This window comes from Gambusia affinis, linkage group LG21 (genome assembly GCF_019740435.1).
Source record: "Gambusia affinis linkage group LG21, SWU_Gaff_1.0, whole genome shotgun sequence".
NCBI classification, from domain to species: Eukaryota; Metazoa; Chordata; class Actinopteri; order Cyprinodontiformes; family Poeciliidae; genus Gambusia; species Gambusia affinis.
Window position 1 is genome coordinate 6968913 of NC_057888.1, and position 20621 is coordinate 6989533.

Below are 20621 nucleotides of genomic sequence, written 5' to 3' on the forward strand. Positions count from 1 at the left end.
TTGACATATGTGCTCTAGGAGCTTAATAATAAACTTAGATTTGTAAAGAACATTTAACGATGGAACCGGAAGACATTTTAGACATCCAAAATAAAACACAACAACCAAAAACAATAAATAAAATGGAAATAAAAATCATACACAGCCGAAACCATAAATAATATGGATAAGGATGTCTTTCAAAACATATTAATCATCAGAATGGAAATTATTAAGTTAACTTTTCATACATTTAATTGAGATGGGGTTACTCAAGAGTAAAAAGGTATTTGAGTAGCTAATCAAAACATCAATCATTTAATATTTAAAAATTACATAATAAGATTGGCAAGAATATAAAGTTATGTGAAAATTTTGGCATTTTAAGGACTGAAATGAAAGTAATTAATATAAATAACAAAATGAAGTAAATATAATAATTCCTAATCAATTTTTTCTATATAAACCTTGAACAATATGAAACTGTAACAAAAACTGCTGGTGAGCCATTCAGTGAATGGAGTATCCAGACATTTTATTCAAATTCTCCAAAAAAGTTACTAAAGTAAATGTAGCTAGTTGCTGCCCAGCTCTGACCTCTACTGACGCTCATCAGACCAAGGCGGAGCGCAGACATCAGGAGAGGCTCCGCATGCAGAGCCCTGAGCTCTCCGTGGCCCCAGACAAGGATCTGTCCCCTGCAGAGAAACGAGCGCTGGAAGCTGAGAAGAGAGCCATGTGGCGGGCGGCACGGTAACTAAAGCAAAAACAAAAATATGATCACTTAAAACTGAAGTACCGATGGTAACACATGGAAACAGAATTATTGCTTCAATTCATGTTTGTTTTCTGAGTTCATAGAATTAATGCTGTGTGAAAAACTAAACCAGGGGTCTGCAACCTTTACCGTACTCCTATGTCAGAGGTTTTCATGGAGACATAGGATCATAATATTTCCTCAAGACAATTTCCAAAAAGTAGAAGCAAAGATGTGCTTTTTAATTCCATTGAAGAAAATGTATCCATCTTGTTTGTTTTAGGTCTATTTTTAGATCTATTTTTCTTATTAGTTTGGAAAATATATACTTTTTTTGTTAGAATTTTCCACAAATATCTCATTGAAAAAAAAAATCTTTTTTTTTGTCTTTCAAAAGTTTTAGGTCTTTATTTTAAAACTTAAAAGTAGAAATAAACTTGTTTAATTATCAAAGAAAAATCCTTTAGTAGATATTCATAAAATAACTTGTTGCTCTACACTGTTTTTCTTAAAGTGTGATTTACTAAACTACACACAGTCTGTGCATTTAAAAGTGGAGAAAATAGCAGAAATATTTCCAGTCATGCTGTCAGTTTTGTCATTTTATTTGCCGTCTAAAGCTGAAATTTATCAATAAATTATTTTTCTTGGAAGAAATTGTTCACGATAAATGTATCAGTCCACTTTGTCTATAAGAACGACGCTGCTGAGTATTTGTTTGGTCTGTTTCCTTCTCCCTAATGTCACGTCTAATACGTATTTATTATTCCTGGTTTTCCTAATTTTCAGTGTTTTATCTTCCTTTCTTGGATTTTCTTCTCTTTTTTTCTGTCTGTGTCCCTTTCTGTCTCCTCCTCATTCTTCTCCTTCATCCTGAAATTCCTTTCCTTTCCCTCCCGGCCCCTCTGTCGCCTCCCGTCTGTGTGGCCTGCGGGGCTCAGGCCCTATGGCCTAGAGGAGGATGTTAGACAGTATGAGCAGGACCTGGCAAAGAGGCTCTACCAGGCCCGAGTGAGGGCCTCTCAGGGCGCAGCCCCCCATGCTTCCTCCTCTACCTCCTCCTCTGCAGCCTCCCAGCTCAGGTCTGCTCCTCGGCTCCGGCCGCTAGGGCCAGACGCGCGGCATCATGGGGGTGTGCTGGGGTGCTTTGGTTTTTCCGTATTTTGCTTTAGAGGCCAGATCCAGAAAGGTCCAAGCAGCAACACTAACAGTGCTTCTGTTGCCTTTCTACTTCTGTTTTTTATTTATTTTTTGCTTCTGCACGTCTTTTGTGTTTTGTCTCTAGTTCAGTTTTCCCCAACCTTTCTCTCCTCTGTCTCGTCCGTCCCATAGAGCTCTTCTTTTCTTTGTGCCTTGCCGTTCTAGCGGTATGTGTATTAACACATGGCCCACAGTAAGTTTGCAAGCTGATGAGGGTAAACCTACAGGCAGTAGGTCGTCCTTTTCCTGGAATGCCTTCCTTTATTTCTTTCATAAAATAAGACGATCACTGCAAACCAGGACAAGGAGAACCCGACATTAGTAGTGAATGGCCTACAACTTCCTCTGGAGTTTCTTGTCCTTGTTTCACGCCTCCGCCTTGGTGTCAGAGGACTTCCTTGAACCTGGTTGTTTCCTGTGTAGAATGAAGTCTCTGGAACAAGATGCACTGAAAGCTCAGATGGTCATCGCCAAAACTCGGGACGGGAAGAAGCGTGGGACACTAGACCAGCTGACGGAGTCCCCATCGCCGGCTCCGACGCCGTCTCCCACTCCCATGGAAGGTGAGACTTAAATCTGATATCAGTCAGTTTTATTTAAAATTTTTGCTTGCTTTTTTTTCTGGAGAAGAAATGATGGAAAATATTTTGAAAATGTGGCTTTTCCTTTAGTCATCCCTTCTCTGAGTTGCATGACGGAGAATTAGGGCCTGGCAACGAGAATTTTTGTTTAATTACTTGCATTACCACTGCTGAGAACCCCCATTGAAAACCTCCTGATTATTCCACCAAATATTGATTTCTGAACTGTTCCTGAGTTAAGACATTAGTATTGTTGTCTGTACATTAATATTAACTTGTTTTCTTTGCATTATTTAAGGACTGAAAGTACTGCATCTTTTTCGTGAATTTGACCATTTCTCATTTTCTGCGAATAAATACAAACTTTTTGCTTGGAGTTTCAGAAACATGTTTTCAGTACTTCATAGATAAAAGAACAATGTTCATTTTACTCAAACATATACCTATAAACAGTAAAATCTGAGAAAATGGTCATTTTAAGTGGTCTCTTACTTTTCCTCAGGGTTGTAGTAATAATATTAGCAGAAAAAGACACAATTTTACTTGAAAAAAAACATCCTAAAATTGCAAGAAATAGTAGTTTTGATAAGAAAAAGCTTAATTATCAGGATCTGCATCTCAGTTTGTGTAGCTCTTTCTTCAAAACAGAAAGTTGTTTGCACAATTGTTTCAAACTCGTCCGACTTACAATTTGATCCTGATGTGCTGAAAAATAATTAAGCATTTCTATTCAGTATTATCTTCACAAGATGCTCAACATTCCTCATTTCAATTTTTAATTTCCTATGTTGGAGTTCTGATAAAATTATATCTTTATTCTCATAATGTTACAAATTTATACTCATTATTTAAACCGTATTCTTGTAATATAAGGACTGTATTCTCATAATAAAACAAAACAACTGTAGCCTGGCCCTAGTAGTCCATCGTAAAGTTGAATTCAAAGTCCAAATAAATAGAAGCTCGTTAAACAAGATACTGACATCATAGGAAATCCATATTTTCCAAAAATAAAATTTTCAAAAAACAAATATGTGTAACTAATCATCTCAAATGTATTTTTTGAACTTTCTTCACATTTAGCTTGTTAAAACTACAAACTTGACAGAGCAACACAAACTATTGCATTAATATTGCATGAAAAGAAGATAATGGTTTGTAGAAATCTGAAAAGTGTGGAGTGTTTGTGTATTTATCCTTCAGCTTCCAATCTTTCAGATTTGTATTTGTAAAACGAAAATGTCTTCTTTTTGTCTCCTCTTCCTGCTGATCCTCTGCTTTGCATTGCTTTCTGTATTTTGAGTTTGTAACGTGACAAAATGTGGAGAAATTCTGTACTCTTACAAAACGCTGCGTATTTGTGATGATGTGTAGAGAGGTTGAAATGTTGTTTACTAAAACATGTTTTTTTATTTCCTGACAGAGCTCAGTCCTCGAGCATTAACCTCTCCAGGCAGGCTGGTAAGAGTTTTTTTGATTTTACTCCTCTTCACCCTGGGAGGTTTTCTTGCTTTAACTTGGAGAGTTTCTTAAAATAAAATTAATTTTTTAACGTTAAGTCCAGTTTTTAGAGCTTTAAGATCAAAACCAGGTCTTCGTTGATGAGTTGGTGAGAGGACATTTCCTACATTGCCATAAATCCACCATCCTGCTTGATGTCAGTAAACTGACACACATTGCTCTCCATCATTTGCCTCCGCTGGTTCACCCATTAGCCTCTTTGCCTCCTCTTCCTCCTTATTTTCCCCCCACTCTCCTGTTTTCATCCTCCACCTCTCCCTCGCTTTTTGCTCATCCCTGTTTGCTATCCTTCTAGTCCCTGTCATCAAAGAAGTTTGACTACCGACAGTTTGCCGCCATTCCTTCTTCCAAACCCGTATACGACATTCAGGTATTGGCTGCATGCTCAGCTCCGGGGGGCCGTCGCCCCATCCCGCCCCGGCCTCCTCCCTCCCTCTTTACCCCCCTGGCTTTCCCTGCTGCCTCCCCTCAAGTTACTGCTGATTAAGAGGCATCATTGTGGCTGCAGTCTCAGTCGTGGCTCAGTGGTAGACGTGTGGAGCACTAACTTGTACTTCGCAAGGAAAGAAACGCTGAAATAATACTCTCCTTCTCTCATAAAAACATTACCAGTAACCATTCACAGCTTTATATATCGCTACGCTAACTAATAACTATGAAACGGTGAAACTTGCCTGCTGCAGACATGGACTTTCTGATTCTACTAACCTGAATCGGTTATGGCTACAAATTAAGCATCTCACTCACTCTCTTGTTCACTTCCATCCTCCTTGTCCATGCATGGGTCATGACATTTCAGACAGAAGAACTTCTTCTCATCTTCTGGCTCTATAAAACATTGATGTCCTCCTTTTGTCGTCATTTTGTTCCCTTATGGACGAGTAAAGCCGATTAGCTTACAGCCAGGAGAGTCTAGGAGAGATTAGAGGTGATTTGACACCATCTAGTGGTCAGAGTGTGAACGACATGTGTTTCAGGAAGACAATGGACCTTACCAGAGGGGCCGCTTTTCATTGGCTGATGCCCATTCTACGTGGTCACGTGGGCGGCTGTCTCACAAACACACGCTTCCGTTAGCTCAGTACAGCATAATAGCAGTTCTGATACAACTTCTACACAGTCTTACGTTAGCTAAACAGATCAATATGCAACGTGTACTGTATCTGACATACACTAAAGATTTTATTTTAGCAGAAAAGGAAAAGGCTTTGGACTAAACTGCTACTCGTGTTAGCCACTCTAGCACCAAGTACAGCTAGTCAATCAACCATCGCTGTGTTCAGGGAAGCGCTGATTAATTGAGAAATAAATATCAGGCCTGGAAACTTGATATCATAACGGACAGGATGTTATGTTTTTAACGTAATCTTTGCTCGTCTTGCGGGGTGCAGGCGGTTGCCACGGTAACAGGTGTGCTTAAACTACAAAGAGAGGTACAAATGGTTTTGAGTTGATCACTCGTTAGGGTTATTTTACCTTTGTTTACCTTTGCTGTGGCTCATTACCTCGTTCCTTTGTGAGTTTACGTCATTCACAACAAACATCTAATATAACAAATAGATTTCATAAAATTTTAACAAACAAACATCTTCTACTGCGATAATTATGTAAAATTAAATTAAGTATATCCCAGCTTCAGAAGATTTGCTTTTACCTTTACAGAGCTCTTTGGTTCCTCCTCAGTCTGTAGCTTCTCATATTGAGGTCATCAAACCAAATTTCAGATCTATAAAACTGACTGACACCTGCTGGCCTCAGGTTTGCAACCAGCTTGTTGCAAACAAGCTGGTTGCAACAAGCCAGTAACCTCCTCCCAGTTGATGACATGAACTTGTTAGTTCCTTTGTCCATTGTAGTAGCTGATATATTGTGAAAATCCGGTAGAAATGATGCACTAATGAGTCATGTTTACATAGAAACAATGCGCTATGAGGCTTTGCTTTGTCGTGAGCTTGGTAAGGTCCATGGGCCAACTCATGGATAAACTCAGTAAATAATCTAAGTTGTGCAATAAATTATATATAAATTTTTAGGCTCACTAACATCTTCTGGACCTTATATATTAGAATAGACGATATGTGACCAAAATTCTCACTTATTTCTAATTTTAGGTTTGAAGTTTTTTAGTGACACTAGGCAACTAGGGAAAGGAAATGAGTGACACTAATATCAATATGCAATAATTTAAAAATAGTGTATTTCGCTTTTAGAACTTTGCATCTAAGGCAGGAGTTTAAAACTTATTTTTATTTCAGGCCACATTAAGATCGTGATCAATTTTAGACAGTTATTTAAAATAAATTGAAATTCAGTTTGTTAAACTGATTTAATGTTGGAAAAAAATGGGATGCAAATTCCGGGAACTGTGCAGAAAAGGAAATTTGCTGAATTTAGCTTAAATTAAAACACTAATGATAAAAATAAAAAAAACATCTACTTGACTATTGCTCAGTCTTACTTGCGCAATCGCAGCATCAATAAAATAATCAACATATTGATTTTGAACAGTCTGTCTCATTCCTTAAAGTGGATCTAATTAGCATCATATCCAAATTTACACTACTTGTAGGTACAAAGTTCAAACTTATAATCTCTAAGTAATTTAACATTTGATTGACTGTAAAAACACCCGGAATATTTTGGCACGATTGGGTATAAATTCAGGCAAATAAAGGCTTGAGAATAAGTTCAGAATGTCTCCTGTGGAGAGGACGCAGAGGAAACCTGTGGTTGTGCTGGTCTTCGGGTTTTATTCGTGTGCGTCAGTCGGTTTCAGCGTCGGGTTCAGTGTGGCGTCTGATCTGTTGGCAGTGACGTCTGTTTGCGTCATTTGGTTTTAGTACGTTTACATGTTGTATCTGTGTTTATTATTTCTGATCGTAATGTAAACTCAGAAACTAATGTTTTGGTACCACAAGGTGGCAGTAATGCACCAAATGTATTTGGTACTTTTACCAAAATTCTAATTTTGCACATTTTTATACTTCTATTAGGTTGTAATTGCTTGTAAAAACAGCCTAAGCACTTAAAATAACCAAACAGCCAAAAAAAGTTACTTTTTTTGACTAAGTATTTTTATTTTTGGGAAAATGAACCCTTTCAAAAATCTCCGGAATGTATTGTCACAAATCAGCAGGCACTACATCGTTACCTAGCAAACCCAGAGAAGCCCAGCCCGTTACCTAGCAACCCAGCTGAGCTCCAGCATGTTTGGGCAGATGGTTTTACCACTGTATGTACAATGACTACTGGAAGTGTTTTGTTGTTGACTAGCCTCCAGAAACCACTTGCCGCATCCTTGTTGGTTGTGCAGGAAGCTCCACTTCTGCTTTTCAAGGATATACAATTGTATAATGGGGCATCTGCTTGCAGCCATTATTTCTGATCACGAATGTTTAAAACTAATGAGCTTTTGGTACCACAGTGGCAGTAATGCACCAAATGTATTTTGGTACTTAAAGTGACAAGCACATTTTAAAACATCTCTTTCTGAAAAGAGCTCAAAACAGGCAGAACTGATCAGACTGAAATCTCATTATCCAAGAATGATTTTGTTTAACCCATAGTCCGATCCTAACCTGTTCAATTTAGCATAATATGTCAGAAACATGAAGGAATTGTTTTGTCGTATTTCTGCGCCTTCCAGTTCACTGCAGGTTAAAACTCTGAGCATCAACAATCTAAAGTAGGAACTGAGTTGATACCTTTCGATGCTGCGTTGTTTGGTGTCTACTGGTGTTCTCCGTGGACGATATTAACACATCGACTCTACATCGTTTGTCCTTTATGGGTTTCTGGTGGGGGTGGGGTTGTAGTAGAGTAGATAATCCTCTGAAGGTTAAGTGACGGGTTGCTACCCTGCCAGCTCCTCTACTCAAACGGTGAAGGATTACTGTTGGAAATAGGTTATTAAAGCATTTTATCACCACCTCCCTGTTATTCATTAAAGCCTGTTTTGTTTTTTTTGTTTTTTCCAGACCCCTGATGCAGCAGAGGAAGTGCAATACATCGACGCCTCCAGTAATGCTGGTATGTACAGTTTCATTTTGCACTGAAACGGACTTCTAAAACAGTTTAACTCAACCTCTTCTATTCCCTTTAATTCAGGTAACTTCCAGGACTAAGCAGCTCCTATTGGTAGGATCCTGTGAGCATGTGTGTGTTGGCTGGATGTGTGAGGGGAGTTTGTTCGTGTCGGTCTAACCTGCAAGGTGTGTGGCAAAGCTTGGGTTCAGGTTCTTCTGCTTCTGCTGTCCTGATCTGCAAAATGTATGTCGGGTCAGAACCATTGCAAGGTGGCTCTAAAGACTTCAAGTCTTTCTTTCAAGAAACTGCAGTTCTTGTTAACGCTGCATCAACTGTTTGGGTTTTTGAGTAACATTTTCTATTTAGCTGTTTTATTTGAGTAAAATCATCTATTTAGCTGTTTTATTTGCAACGAAGATGTGACCAGTTTATAGAGACACACCAGTTATTGTTCTTCTATTGCCCAGATTCCGGTTTCAGATAAATTCTTACTGGCAACAACCTTTATGACCTGTCAATTCGCATGTCAAACACACCAGAGGTGCTGAAAATGCCTTTCCTAACGTATTTGTATTGTGTTTGCGTATTGGATTTAAGCCGGACGAGCTCTCAGTACTTCAATAACTGCATGGATTTGTTTTTAGGTTGAACTAATAATTAATGAGAAGTCTTTAATATTGTCCCTAAAAGGACTTTGGGATCCTTTGGACTCATGTAGAAATGCACAGATATGAAAGTCCAGCCCGCTTTAATCAAACTAAATTGTTTTCCTAGAAAGTCCGGTTTGTTTGGGGAGGAATGAATGAACAACCGAACTTTGAATGGACCAAAAAAAAGTGAACTCTGGTGCATTTTGAATGCATATGTGCTTGTTTGCCGTTTTTTGGGGGGGTTTCCACACAAAAGTCCCAAACTGGAACCTCTGTTGCATATTTCTAATACAGCCATAAAATTGACACCCAATCAATATCTGCAAATAACGACAATAGACGACAATGCCTCTTCTCAGGACATCAGGGGTTAATTTTTGCTCCAAAAATTTATCAGTCGGGACGCTAGAAAAGACTTTTGTTGTACAAAATGGAGTTAGATCATCATCAAAATTGTTTCATTCTAAAATAGCTTCTCAGTGCAAAACATTTTATACATTTTTCCTCAAAGATCTTGAAAGCTGAATGAGTATAACAGAACTGTGCACCAATCTGATGGCTGAGTGACGCAGATAACAGGTTAGAAAACAAATGTTTTTGTTGTGCTCATACGACTGCAATTGACTCCATAAAAAAGGACAATTAAAAACACAACAGGAACCTTCAGGTGGGACCTGAATGAATCAAGCTGTGCATGTAAACAGGAATGATTTGAAATCTGGGTTTTCTCGTTGCTGATTCTGCTGTTTTCTAGCTGCTGCTGCTCAGTGTGGGACGCGTCTTGCAGGTTTCAGGGCGGTTTCTGCGCAGCTGTTTATCAAAAGAACACATTTAAAAAGTATTTTTGTGTGTCTTTGTGTTTCTGCAGGGCACGGCCCCGAAGTGGAGGCTCCCGCCCCGCTGCCCTCCACCTCGGCCCTGGAGGAGATGGCCCTCTACAGCAACAAACGCAAACTGAGGCAGGGCCGCCGCAGCCTGGAAGCCGCTGTGCCGACATAACACAACCAAAACCAGTAACCCAGAGAGGTCGGCTCTCCAGATATAACCACTGCAAAGACTCTGAAGCTTTTGGTCGCCACATAGATACTCACTTATATCCTGCGTGCCAGTCTTGCCTTTATAGTCTGTGGGTGAGTCGGCGAGCTCCGTACCTGGACGGGACGAGTCGGTGTGGTTAGCTAGGATTGCTACTTGCGGATGAATTATTTTCTTAAATCTTCTGTTTGCCTCGTAGATCAGATCTATTTTAACTTGAGGGTGATCAAAGTTTTTAGTTTTCTTTTTTTTATCTGCACCATTGTGATGTCGCTGTTATGAAAAAAAAAGCATAGTGGAAACAGGAAATGAGAAGAAATGGGTTATAGTTTTACTAACTTCAGCGATTAGATTGTAAAGTGTCTGTTTTTAATGATTTGGGGTGTAAATATTAACTGAGGAGGGAACAGCTTGCTACCTTCATCATCACATATGGTGGACAATATTTTCTCTTGAAGCACATATCATTTATTCACTGCCACTGTATCATAATTTATTGTAATTTTAGACGAATCGAAGGCCTTCATTCAACCCTTTCAACCCTTTTGAACTCGAGATGAGTTCCTAATACTCATCTGCATATCACTACTTATAGTAACTTTATAAAAACACTTAAATTACAGGAGGAATTGTTGTAAACATGATTTAACTGTTTGGACGAACGCGTCTACTTGCTGGTTTCTCATCGCTGCAGCCTCTGTTCAGACTAACCCTCGTTACATTCCCCTACAGAGAGGACAACTACACTGGACACAGCAGCAGCAAATACTCCCCAACCGAGAGTATTAACACTTGGGATCATGCATTTTATCATTTATCAATGGTACTTACCCTTTTAAGGGTATCATGTGTTTTTGTATTTTCTTTTTAAATCAATGTGAACTGTTAATGCTACCCTAGCATCTTTTGCGTTATCTGGCTATACATATATTTTTTTTAACCACAGTGATTTGAAGGTAGCAGGGAGTTTTATTTTTCCGACTATGGTTAACTTAAATCTGACGCCACTGAAAAAAAAATCATTTATTGTGTGAATAATGTACAAAAACTGTAAGGAAGAAGAGAAAATATGGGTTGGAAACTGAGCCTGTCTGGACTGCTGAAGCATCTGGGTGAGGTTGAGGCTCGGTGTTGGGATGCTCGCCATGTAAACTGGGAGAGCTGCAAAACATTCTGCAGAATCACAGCATCGTAGCATTTTGTTAATTTAATCTGCTTTACTTTTCCATGTTGCTCTCACTGACTGAAATTCAGTTTATCATTTGCTGTTTGTTTTTTCTTTTTTTCTATTTGTAGGCAACTACCTTTTTTTTTTTTGTTCAGAAGAGTTTCACTACATTGATGCTGTGTTTTTATGTTTTCTGTGTTTCTTATTTTTGTCTCGAGTTCTTTTTGGGGGCTTTAACTTGCTAACAGGCCAGAGGGTGTGGGGTCAGACGTCATAGGGTCAAGGGTTATAGCTCATATAAGACTGTAACTAGTGAATTTGTACAACCAAAGAAGTCTATTTTGTGGTTCAGGAATAATAAATTTTACTTTTCATTTAAGAAGCTAATCCAGTCTGTTGTCGTTTGTGCTTGGACAGCATGTGAAACAAAAAGAACGTAAAGAAAATTTAATTCTTTTGTTCTGTGCCTTTTGTTTCTTATTACAATAATAAATCCAACTTAACTTCTGTTTATGGCCAATCCTAAGAGTTACGTTTGCCTTCAGTCCAGGTAAATAAGACTTCTAGAGCCACAAAATGTCAAACCTCTAAAAAGGTAACTTAATTTTTTCTAAAATATCTTTATCGGGAAATTATTTTGAAAGGACCTCATTTTATTTCTGTTTTTAGATTTTATAAACATGCAGAAAAGATGGATACGTTTCCTGCTGCGGGGTGTTTGAATATGAAAGGTACAAGGAAAAATAGGTCTGAAATTATATCAGTGGTATTTTAGATTGTTATGGAATATTAATTTATTACAAAAACTTGCTTGAAGCAGCATTTATTAAATTTATATTAACAACTGATTATCTCACGTTAAACCTGTGTTTATAGTTTCCTGAAATCTGTCGTGTGCGCCACTGAACCGCCATCTTGGCAAGCGCAGTGTAAAGCTTTCATCCACGACTTAAAGACAACAAAAAGAAGGTATATTGACACACCTAACCCATGAACAAGACAGATAAATATGGTGATAAAATTGTCAGTATGACAATGGAAACATGTCGGAATGTGGACAAGCTGCCTCCAATCCATTTGACAGTTTAAGGTTTTTAGAGACTTCATTTAACATCTTGCAGTCTGCTCTCAGGATACTTGGACAGCAAGACAACCATTTTCTATAAATACAGATGAAATCAGATATTTGCATACGCAGACTAAAAAGACAGACATTTTTTTCTCAGTCTAAAGAACGTCTCGTTTTGATTTAGATAGAATTACCCAAATTATTTCTATTTTCTATATGCCAGAAAACATAGCAAGAATTTTTCTTTTACATGAAGACATTTTAAGGACACATGGAGTACCCTTTGCCTTAGTGTTGTTGCCATTTTTACCACTTATGTACTTCCACATATAATGGCAGAACAAACATGTAGTGGTCAGCTCATACACTAGCTAGCCTTGCTATTGTTACTAAAATAAACATGTTATTTAAACCCCAAAACAAAGAGCTTAGAGAATAAAGTCAATATTTTAGACAATACACAGGAAGAAAAATATGTTTATTATATTTCTGCATCAGATTTGACATGTTGTGCCTTAACATTTTGGACCAAGCAGCTAAGCTAACACCAGAAGATCCTTTGAAAGAGTAATTTTAAATGCAGAGAGCTCAAACTAGTGAGATTTGTAATTTTGCGTCTTCACTTTTTGCCTTTAGAACAGGCAGAGTTCCAGATTTCATGGGAGTCTTTGTACACCAACAGTTTGCCGTCATCAGTCAGCTGAACACGGCAAACATGAGAACCCTGCAGGTAGGAGCCGGTGCTCCATCTGGGGGTGTCATTGCTGTTGTACATCACCAGGTTGCAATCTGCCTGCATGATCAGGCGGACCGCATCAGATTCACAGGTATCAGAGGCCCAGGTCGGTTTCCAGCCGTAGATGACGAAGTTTCCGTCATTCTGCAGAAAAACAGAAGTATTTATTGCAGATAAATCAGATAAAAAGGATAGTATTGAAATTTTAAAGAGCCAGTAATGTTTTCCAGTGTCATTTTATGGCATAATTAAGTAACTTCCGTTTTTATGCTGTACGTTTTGAATATGACTTCAAAGAAGTTTGAGAAATTTAACACCTTGAAATTAGACCTCTGTCTCTTTAAAAACTCCAGCTCTTTTTGAAACTCCTCCTTCAGGAAGTCATCACAACATCGCTCCTCTATTAACCCTTTAACAACTTATTTACCAGAGTTTCACTGAGCTCAGCAGTTCCACCAGGTTTTTGCTAATTGCTTCTGGCTAGTCTGAAGGAGCTGAATGGGTGGCAAAAGCTCCCAGGAGGAGCTACGTCTCAAAGGCGCAGCTGTTTTGCACATCTGAATGGTTGCTAGGGCGATTAAAGGATTTTCCCAAACACGCATTAAAAAATTAAAGCAACACTCTAGTTATGGTTTTGATGAGGGAAGACCATTACTACTAAAAAGTCGATTTTATGTCGTGTCGCCCCTTTAAATTTGAGAGATGCGTTTACCTGGAAAACCGCCTTCCATTCTCTGTTGTTGGACAACAGATAATCTCCCCTGCGAAGCTCGTCATTATAGGACAAGTAGTTTCTACTCATTTTTCTGAAACACAAAAACATAAAGTTGAAGTTGTCTGAAACAAGAAGAAGTGCTATTAATGAATAAGTACTCACAGCTTTGAGTGTCCAGCGGCAGTCGGTCTGTTTGGTGTCAGTCAGAGACAACGAGCGTCTTTATATTGTCTGTCCTGGGGGTGGAGAGGACGTTTAATCTATTACAGGTAAAGCAGGTATTGGCCATAATTTCTCTTATCTCAACTTTTCCTCTCCACTTCCTCATGACAGCATTTTAGTGCTGCGCCTTTGACATTTTGCATGCTTAAGATAACCACAACTGGAGAAATGATTAATGTTTCTGTCCTCATATCAGACGTTCCGGATGGATGGATTACATTTAAAAGCACTTGGAAATAAACAATGTTATTTTTTGGGGGTTTTATGTATTTAAATAAGACTGTGCCTACTTTTAGGAGTACAAATGTTCAAATTACTCTTAAATTGTTTTCATAAATAAGCAACCCAGTGTGAGAGTTTATTCCTGAATGGACTGTAGAAGAATGGTTGACTGAACTCTTACTAGTGTGGCTGAATGTTGTATTTGGACTTTAGCCCGCTTTTCTCTGTAACAATTATTTTCAAAATCAGCTAAACATTATTTCAGGTGAGTAATTATGTCCAGTGTATAACAAGATGCGTTGTTGATTTTCATTAGGCTGTGCTTTTTACCTTTACTTGAGTAATTTTATTGTAAAGTATTGCTACTTTTACTTGAGTTATGTTTCTGGATAATCTATTTACTGTGAGTAACATCATTGAATGAAGCCAAAAATTCACCAGACATAGACCTCCAGGTTTTGTTCATAAGTTTTTAATAGAAATCCTTTGATTTTGCCCATTTATTTTATTTTAAAAAATGTATTTATATGAATTATTTTAATTTTGCTCCTTAAAATACAAAAAATTGGTCTGATTATATAATTTTTAAATATAAAATTATTTGATCAGTTACTTTTTTTACTCGAGTATTGTTTTGGACAGCTACTTCGGTAAAAATATGTTTAAGTAGCGCTACTCTTAAATATAATTTTTGGCTACAGAAATGTCAAAAACAATCACAATAACAGTTAATATAATAAAATAACATCAGAGACCTTAAAATGCAGATTAAAAATCAAAACAGGATACAGCGTTTAAATTGAGTTAGTTGAAAGTTTACTGAACTACGGAGAAGCTTGAAGGAGAATACTCAGAATTATTCACCCAAATCTGGCAGGTTAAAATGCAACCATACTAAATACTAAGAACATGTACATAAACCTTTGAATTTGAAGAAAGCTAAGCTTAAAATAAATAACTTTACTGACTTTGGTAGCTGACCTTAAACGTTTTGCCTGATTTAATGTCAGACTGTCAAATAAACTTGTCTCTCCTTCCATACAGTGCATGAAAATATCTGTAAGAGATAGTTTGTTGTATTTTGAATATCAGCTTCATGACATCTGAACTTTCAATATCTCTGTTGTTGGGAAAGCGGTGCTTCACCTCACAAAGAGATCATGGACTAAGTGAATTTCTGATGTAATTTTACTGTACAGTTATTAAAAATAGCATGTAAAGCAACATTTGCAACAGAGTAAGGCTATTTAAAAATGGTAAAATATGTTAATATTTGCACAAAGATAGCAGCAGCAGAGTGCAAGGAATATATAACCCCCAGCATATATCAGGTCTGAATTTATTTAAAATTACAAAAATTGTGAAAATAACAGCAGAGTTGTAAACATTAGTTATTTTTACAGTTACAGGTGCTGGGAGGAAGGATCTGTGATAACACTCGTTTGTGCACCAAAGATGCAACAGTTTGTTTCTTTAATTACATATAAATCTAAATAAAGACACGTGGAGCTTTTGGAAATGAGAAAAAAATTTTCAACATAGTTTTTGTTAGATATCTTCTAATATTAAAGAAAGATGTTTACAAAATGTGTCACTTTAATTCAATACCAATTATTGAGAAAGTGTCTTAAAATAACTCAAAGCTATCTAATTCCCTTAAATTTCAGAATATTTAAATAGAAAATTCTTACTGACAATACTTGCTAATCCTCCATTTCTAAATTTCAATGCCTTGGCTTTTGCTGTCGGAAAAAAAGATGAGGTAACCACTGAGGAATCTATTCAAACCAAGACTTAGAAATATTCAAACAGTTTCAATGAACTGCTTATTTTTATGAGGTCATGACAGATACAGAAACATTTGCATTAGTCATGATCAGCAGTATTTAATTTATAGAGCACCACAGTCCTGTAGCTGCAGACAGATGCATTTTGATCATTAACTTTGTTTTGGACAGTGACTGGTATTTGTTTGAGGATTATCATTCATATTTTCATTAATCATGCATTGCCTCTTTTTATATTCCTCAAAAACTATAAAGTATGTTTGTTTTCATTTAACTGCAGTAAAGCAACAGAAATTGTGGCAAAAGAAGACAACATCCTGGATCTTTTTGCTGCTTTTTTGTGTAAAACTCGTGCAGTTTCTCTTGCTACCACTTGGTGCCACTATTGCTTCGTTTAAAGCGATGTGTGCGTACTTGTACTTCGTTTCATTTCATATTTCACTGTCTTTTTATGATTTCAGAAATAACCTGTTTCTGAAGATGCAACAAAATGAAAACAGTTTTTTTGGGGGGGTTTTTTGGCAACATTTATTGAACATGGATGGCAACGGAGTATTAGGGCAATTGGAAATAGAAAACCCCAGAAAGTTTGAAGATTGATATCAGAAATTTTATAGAAAAAACTTGGAAATCTATGAGTTTGAAAAGTCAAAAATTTATTTTGCAAATTAAATTTTTACTACAAATCCTTTATATTAGTGGAATATTATATGGAAACTTTTCTTTTTACCCCATGCAGATTAAATTAAGAAATATTCTGATGTTATAAAACTATTCCATCACCAAAAGCCCAAATTTAATATGAATTGATGCTGATAAAGAGCATTAAAGATTAATTAATGAACCTCTCTTTGACATCCAAGATTAAACATTTTTTATTTGTACTGATAAATTCAGAGAAAGTGACATGTTCTGCGTTACAATACTATATTTGGAATAAAGTCTCTTTAGGAACTTAAAATGAATATAAATCAGAGATTTGTATGTTAAATGTAACAGTAAAACGAAAAAGAAAATCACACTTTTTGACAGAGTTATTTATGCATGTGTGAAGTCTGTCTGGTGTGACGCTTCGCATATAAAGAGCATCTTTAGCCAGTAGACAGGGCCATAATAGAGGCACCACCGGTTCTGTAGGTCATCTTCTTCCAGTGGTCCATCCGCGTTGTCGTCATTTCCTGAAACGGGCGAGCGCATTGACAGAAACATCAACATAACGCACTTCCTCCATCAGCTGAAACGCATCATCAGAACCAGAAAGATGAAAGTTTTACCGCCGTGAGCCTCGGTCTCTGGATGCAGTGAACGTACGGCTCCGGAGTAGTTTCTATCTGCTCATTCACCGTTTTATAGCAAACGGCACAATCCATCATTGGCTGCGGATGATAAAAATAAAAACACCCAAGGTTTTAATCCTGTGAAAACATGGTTAAACTTTGGTTCTGGGTCTTAACTCACTCTGTCGTTCCTGAACGGACAGATACGAGCGTCTGAAGCTGCTGTTCCTTTGGCACATCTGGTGGGCCTCAGGTGGAAGTGATGGAAGAGGAAACGCACACCAAACCCTTCCTGCAAGACACCACAATGCAGATTTATTAGTCAAAAAACTTTTTTTTTTTAGCTAAAATGAAGTAAATTTGCAAATGGATTGAATCTGCATGAGAGACAAGTCTCCATCAACGCAGGATTCATAAAAGATATCATAAATGGGTTGAATATTGGTTTGATTTAATGTTAATCTACTATGTATACAAAGATTTTTTTTCAGTTTAGCCAAAATAAAACAGCAAAAACAATCATTGATGATGGAGAAGTAAAGCAGTGATGCTCTGATTTTGTACATATTCATCTTGCAGGTATATCTTTGTGATTTACACCATGTTCCAAATTATTATGCAAGTGATATTTTCTCAGATTTTCTTAAATGGTCAATGCAAATGATGGTCAGTATAATTTTCAAGTCATGAACTATTAGAGCATAAATCAAATTTTATCTTTAAAAGTTTATCTTTATGACACTTAAATCCAATTTGCATAATAATTTGGAACACGGTGTAATTGTCATAAAAAAATGCAAATGTAAAAGTGAACATTTTAGCTGCAGCTTCCATTTTCCATCAAATTAAAGATTCCTGCATCATTTTGCACAACAAATGTTGGCTTTTATGAGGAAAAACTATCCATGTGTAATTTGAGAAGACCAGATGTGTGAAATAAATCAAACAGGGATTTTTGTGGATTTTAAAGTTTCAATTTACTGTGAATTTGGAATCCATGAGTTCCTCTCACCACTCTTCAAAATGGCAAAGACAAGAGAACATGTTGTTGACATTAAGTCATGAAATCACAAACAATAGCTGCTGATTTAAGCATTTTCAAATCTACAGCTATAGTTTGTGAAAAGCTTTTCTTCTCCCACCATCACAAACATAAATATGAAGTTTGCTCAGCGCTGCTGGGATTGTAACTCTACTGCTTTGTTCTGGTGAGAGTGGGATTGAGCTTTTCTGCAATAAACAATCGAGCTGGATGCAGCCAGAAACAAACGCATGAATATGTATCATGCCCATTATGTACGGTGGAGGATCTGTTATGCTGTGGGACTGTTTCTTCTTACCTTAGAAGTCTAGAAAGAGTGCCAGTAATTATAAATTCTGACATTTATGAACATTAAGAGTAAAAATCTGGAGGAGGAAACTTAAATAGGATTATTTAATTTTTTTTCCTGATGGATAACAATTTAAAACCTGGAGAAAAATGATTAAAGAAACTCCTAAATGTCATCCACGTGAAATGAGGCTACCGCTATAAAACGTCTTCTTTCTGGCTGCCGTTTGGGTCAAACTGACAGAAACTGGTTTAACTTGTGTCAGAGATGGCATTGTTTTTAGAGTAATTGATCGTTTCTATAGCAACAGACTCATTAAAAAAACAATCAGATCCGTTTATTTCGCACTGATTAACTCCAGACAAGATCCCATCTTATTTATTCCCTCTGCTCCAGAAAGGGTAAACCTTATCCAACTTCTTTATCTGGCAAGAGCAAACTTGTTTACATTATGGGTTCCAAAGGGCGCCTGATCCGAAACAGATGGGAAAACAAGTCAGAACCAGAACTTTCTGGAAGCAGAGAGGAAAAGAAACTGAAACACATTTAAACCAGAACTTCAGTACAAAAACACAAAGTCTTACCAAGTGTTTTTGATCTAGTTTCTATCAAATATCTTAGCACACTTGAATATTAATGTTTCAGAAAGACATTTTTGCTTGTTTTAAGTGAATAACTCATCAATTTAGATTTTAAAAACTTGTACTCACTTGTATAAGACATTTTCCCATGTTACAAGTGAAAAGATTTGCCAGCAGATCTAGTACTTTTTTATGAATATTAAGGAATTATTGACTTGAAATAAATATATTTGACTAAAAGGTTACTTGTAAGTTTATTTCAAGTGTGCAAAATATTTGGACAAGAAACTGGACCAAAAATGCTTGGCAAGTTTTCATTTACTTTGTAAAATAAACCTTTGAGGACATGAGGGAACAAGCCTGAGTAATCAACCCTGAAGTGATTTTAATACCAAAGTTACAGGATTCAGTGATTTCACAAGATTAGGAAAATGTAAATTAGAGAAACTCAAACTTACATCACGTTCATTTTTCTCCACACTTTTCAAAAAGCGAAAATGGTGCTTGACCCCGGCGTGGGACATCAGCTGCTCCAAGGCGAGGTCGACTCCGGCCTTCAAGGCGGTGGGCAGCTGATCATACGAGCCCTGGGCCTCGGCAGGAAGCAGCAAACCTCCGGCGCAAACCAGCAGCAGCAGCAACCCTGCAGCCATCTTCCTCCAACTGTGTGAGAGGAAAACAGCCAAGCTTCAAGGGGTGAATACGCTTCCTCTCTCTCTCTCTCTCTTTCCCTTTCTCTGCTGGCGTCCAAAAGAAGTCCTATTATGGCTGTGGAGGAGAACTGGAGAAATGAAGAAATCAGAGTACTCACTGAACTGAGTAATAACAAAACTGAAGGAGATTAAAGCGTTTCTCAAGAAGATTTAATGAGGATTTATAAAGGAAATTGTTCAGGAAAAGCAGGATTTCTCTTACAGACCCGGACAAAAAGTTATTGGCACTTCTAAGGAAAAGCTTCAACATTTCATCTGGTTAGAGTACAGACTGAAATGGTCACTTAAATGTTTCAAATCATTAAAATGCAACTAACTAACTACAAAATATGGACTTATTATTTTAATGTCTAAAAAAACTAAATCTACTCAAACTTAATTTGGTTCTATGTGGAAATATGACTGATTAAATAATGACTGACCTAAAATTAGTTAGAATTAGGACCTATGGGACAACATGAAGTAGGCAAAATGATCTCAAAAAGTAACAATATTACATCCATCAGTCTGAAAAACCTCGGGCTGCGATCACACGACAGCCGAATGTAATCCAAACCTTAAGGATGCACCAATACAAAAATTGTTGTCAATATCTCCTACTAATAATATCGCTGTTATGGCTAATAACCGATATTTATTGATATTATATATATTTCACTACCATTTTGATGCCTTTAGAAAAAAAATCCGAAACAGATAAAAATAAATATTGGTTGTTCATATTGACCCAATTTTATTTATTGGGTCGATACCAATATGTTACAACATGACTATTATCTGCCAATACTGATGTTGGTGCCGATATATTGTGAATCTCTACAAATTTTATGTTTTTGCCCATATGTGGCCTATATTCTATTTTTTTTCTTGGGAATTTGAACAGCTCAATCCCGATCTCTTCACAGCCCAAATAAAAATCGTATCCGTCGTATGTAGAGCTGATTCCGATACGTTTCCCATTGTTTTCAAAGCTTCTGCAGTGTGAAAGGTCGTGTTGCATTTTATCAGACTTTAACAAGATTAATGTTAATGTTACTTTGTCGTTACGTAA

General features: G+C 37.0%; 2 protein-coding genes across 3 annotated transcripts; one reads left to right on the forward strand and one right to left on the reverse strand.

Annotated features, from left to right (window-relative positions):
• Window positions 1-241: 241 nt before the first annotated feature.
• On the forward strand, window positions 242-11304 carry LOC122824657 (protein scribble homolog). Its single transcript, XM_044105519.1, has 7 exons — window positions 242-265; window positions 596-732; window positions 2360-2499; window positions 3941-3978; window positions 4334-4408; window positions 8016-8067; window positions 9583-11304. Exons 1-7 carry the CDS (start codon window positions 242-244, stop codon window positions 9711-9713), a joined length of 597 nt encoding a protein of 198 aa, XP_043961454.1. The 3' UTR covers window positions 9714-11304.
• A 1155-nt stretch (window positions 11305-12459) lies between these two features.
• LOC122824212 (comitin-like) lies at window positions 12460-15215 on the reverse strand. 2 transcript variants are annotated; one of them, XM_044104553.1, is made up of 3 exons: window positions 13600-15215; window positions 13435-13528; window positions 12460-12866 (listed from the first exon to the last, which is right to left on the reverse strand). In XM_044104553.1, the coding sequence occupies exons 2-3, from the start codon at window positions 13522-13524 to the stop codon at window positions 12606-12608; spliced, it is 351 nt and encodes a 116-aa protein (XP_043960488.1). In that variant the 5' UTR covers window positions 13525-13528; window positions 13600-15215; the 3' UTR covers window positions 12460-12605. The 2 variants fall into 2 exon arrangements, with proteins under 2 accessions (XP_043960488.1, XP_043960487.1); XM_044104552.1 differs by having other exon boundaries at window positions 13435-15215.
• Between the last annotated feature and the right edge of the window lie 5406 nt (window positions 15216-20621).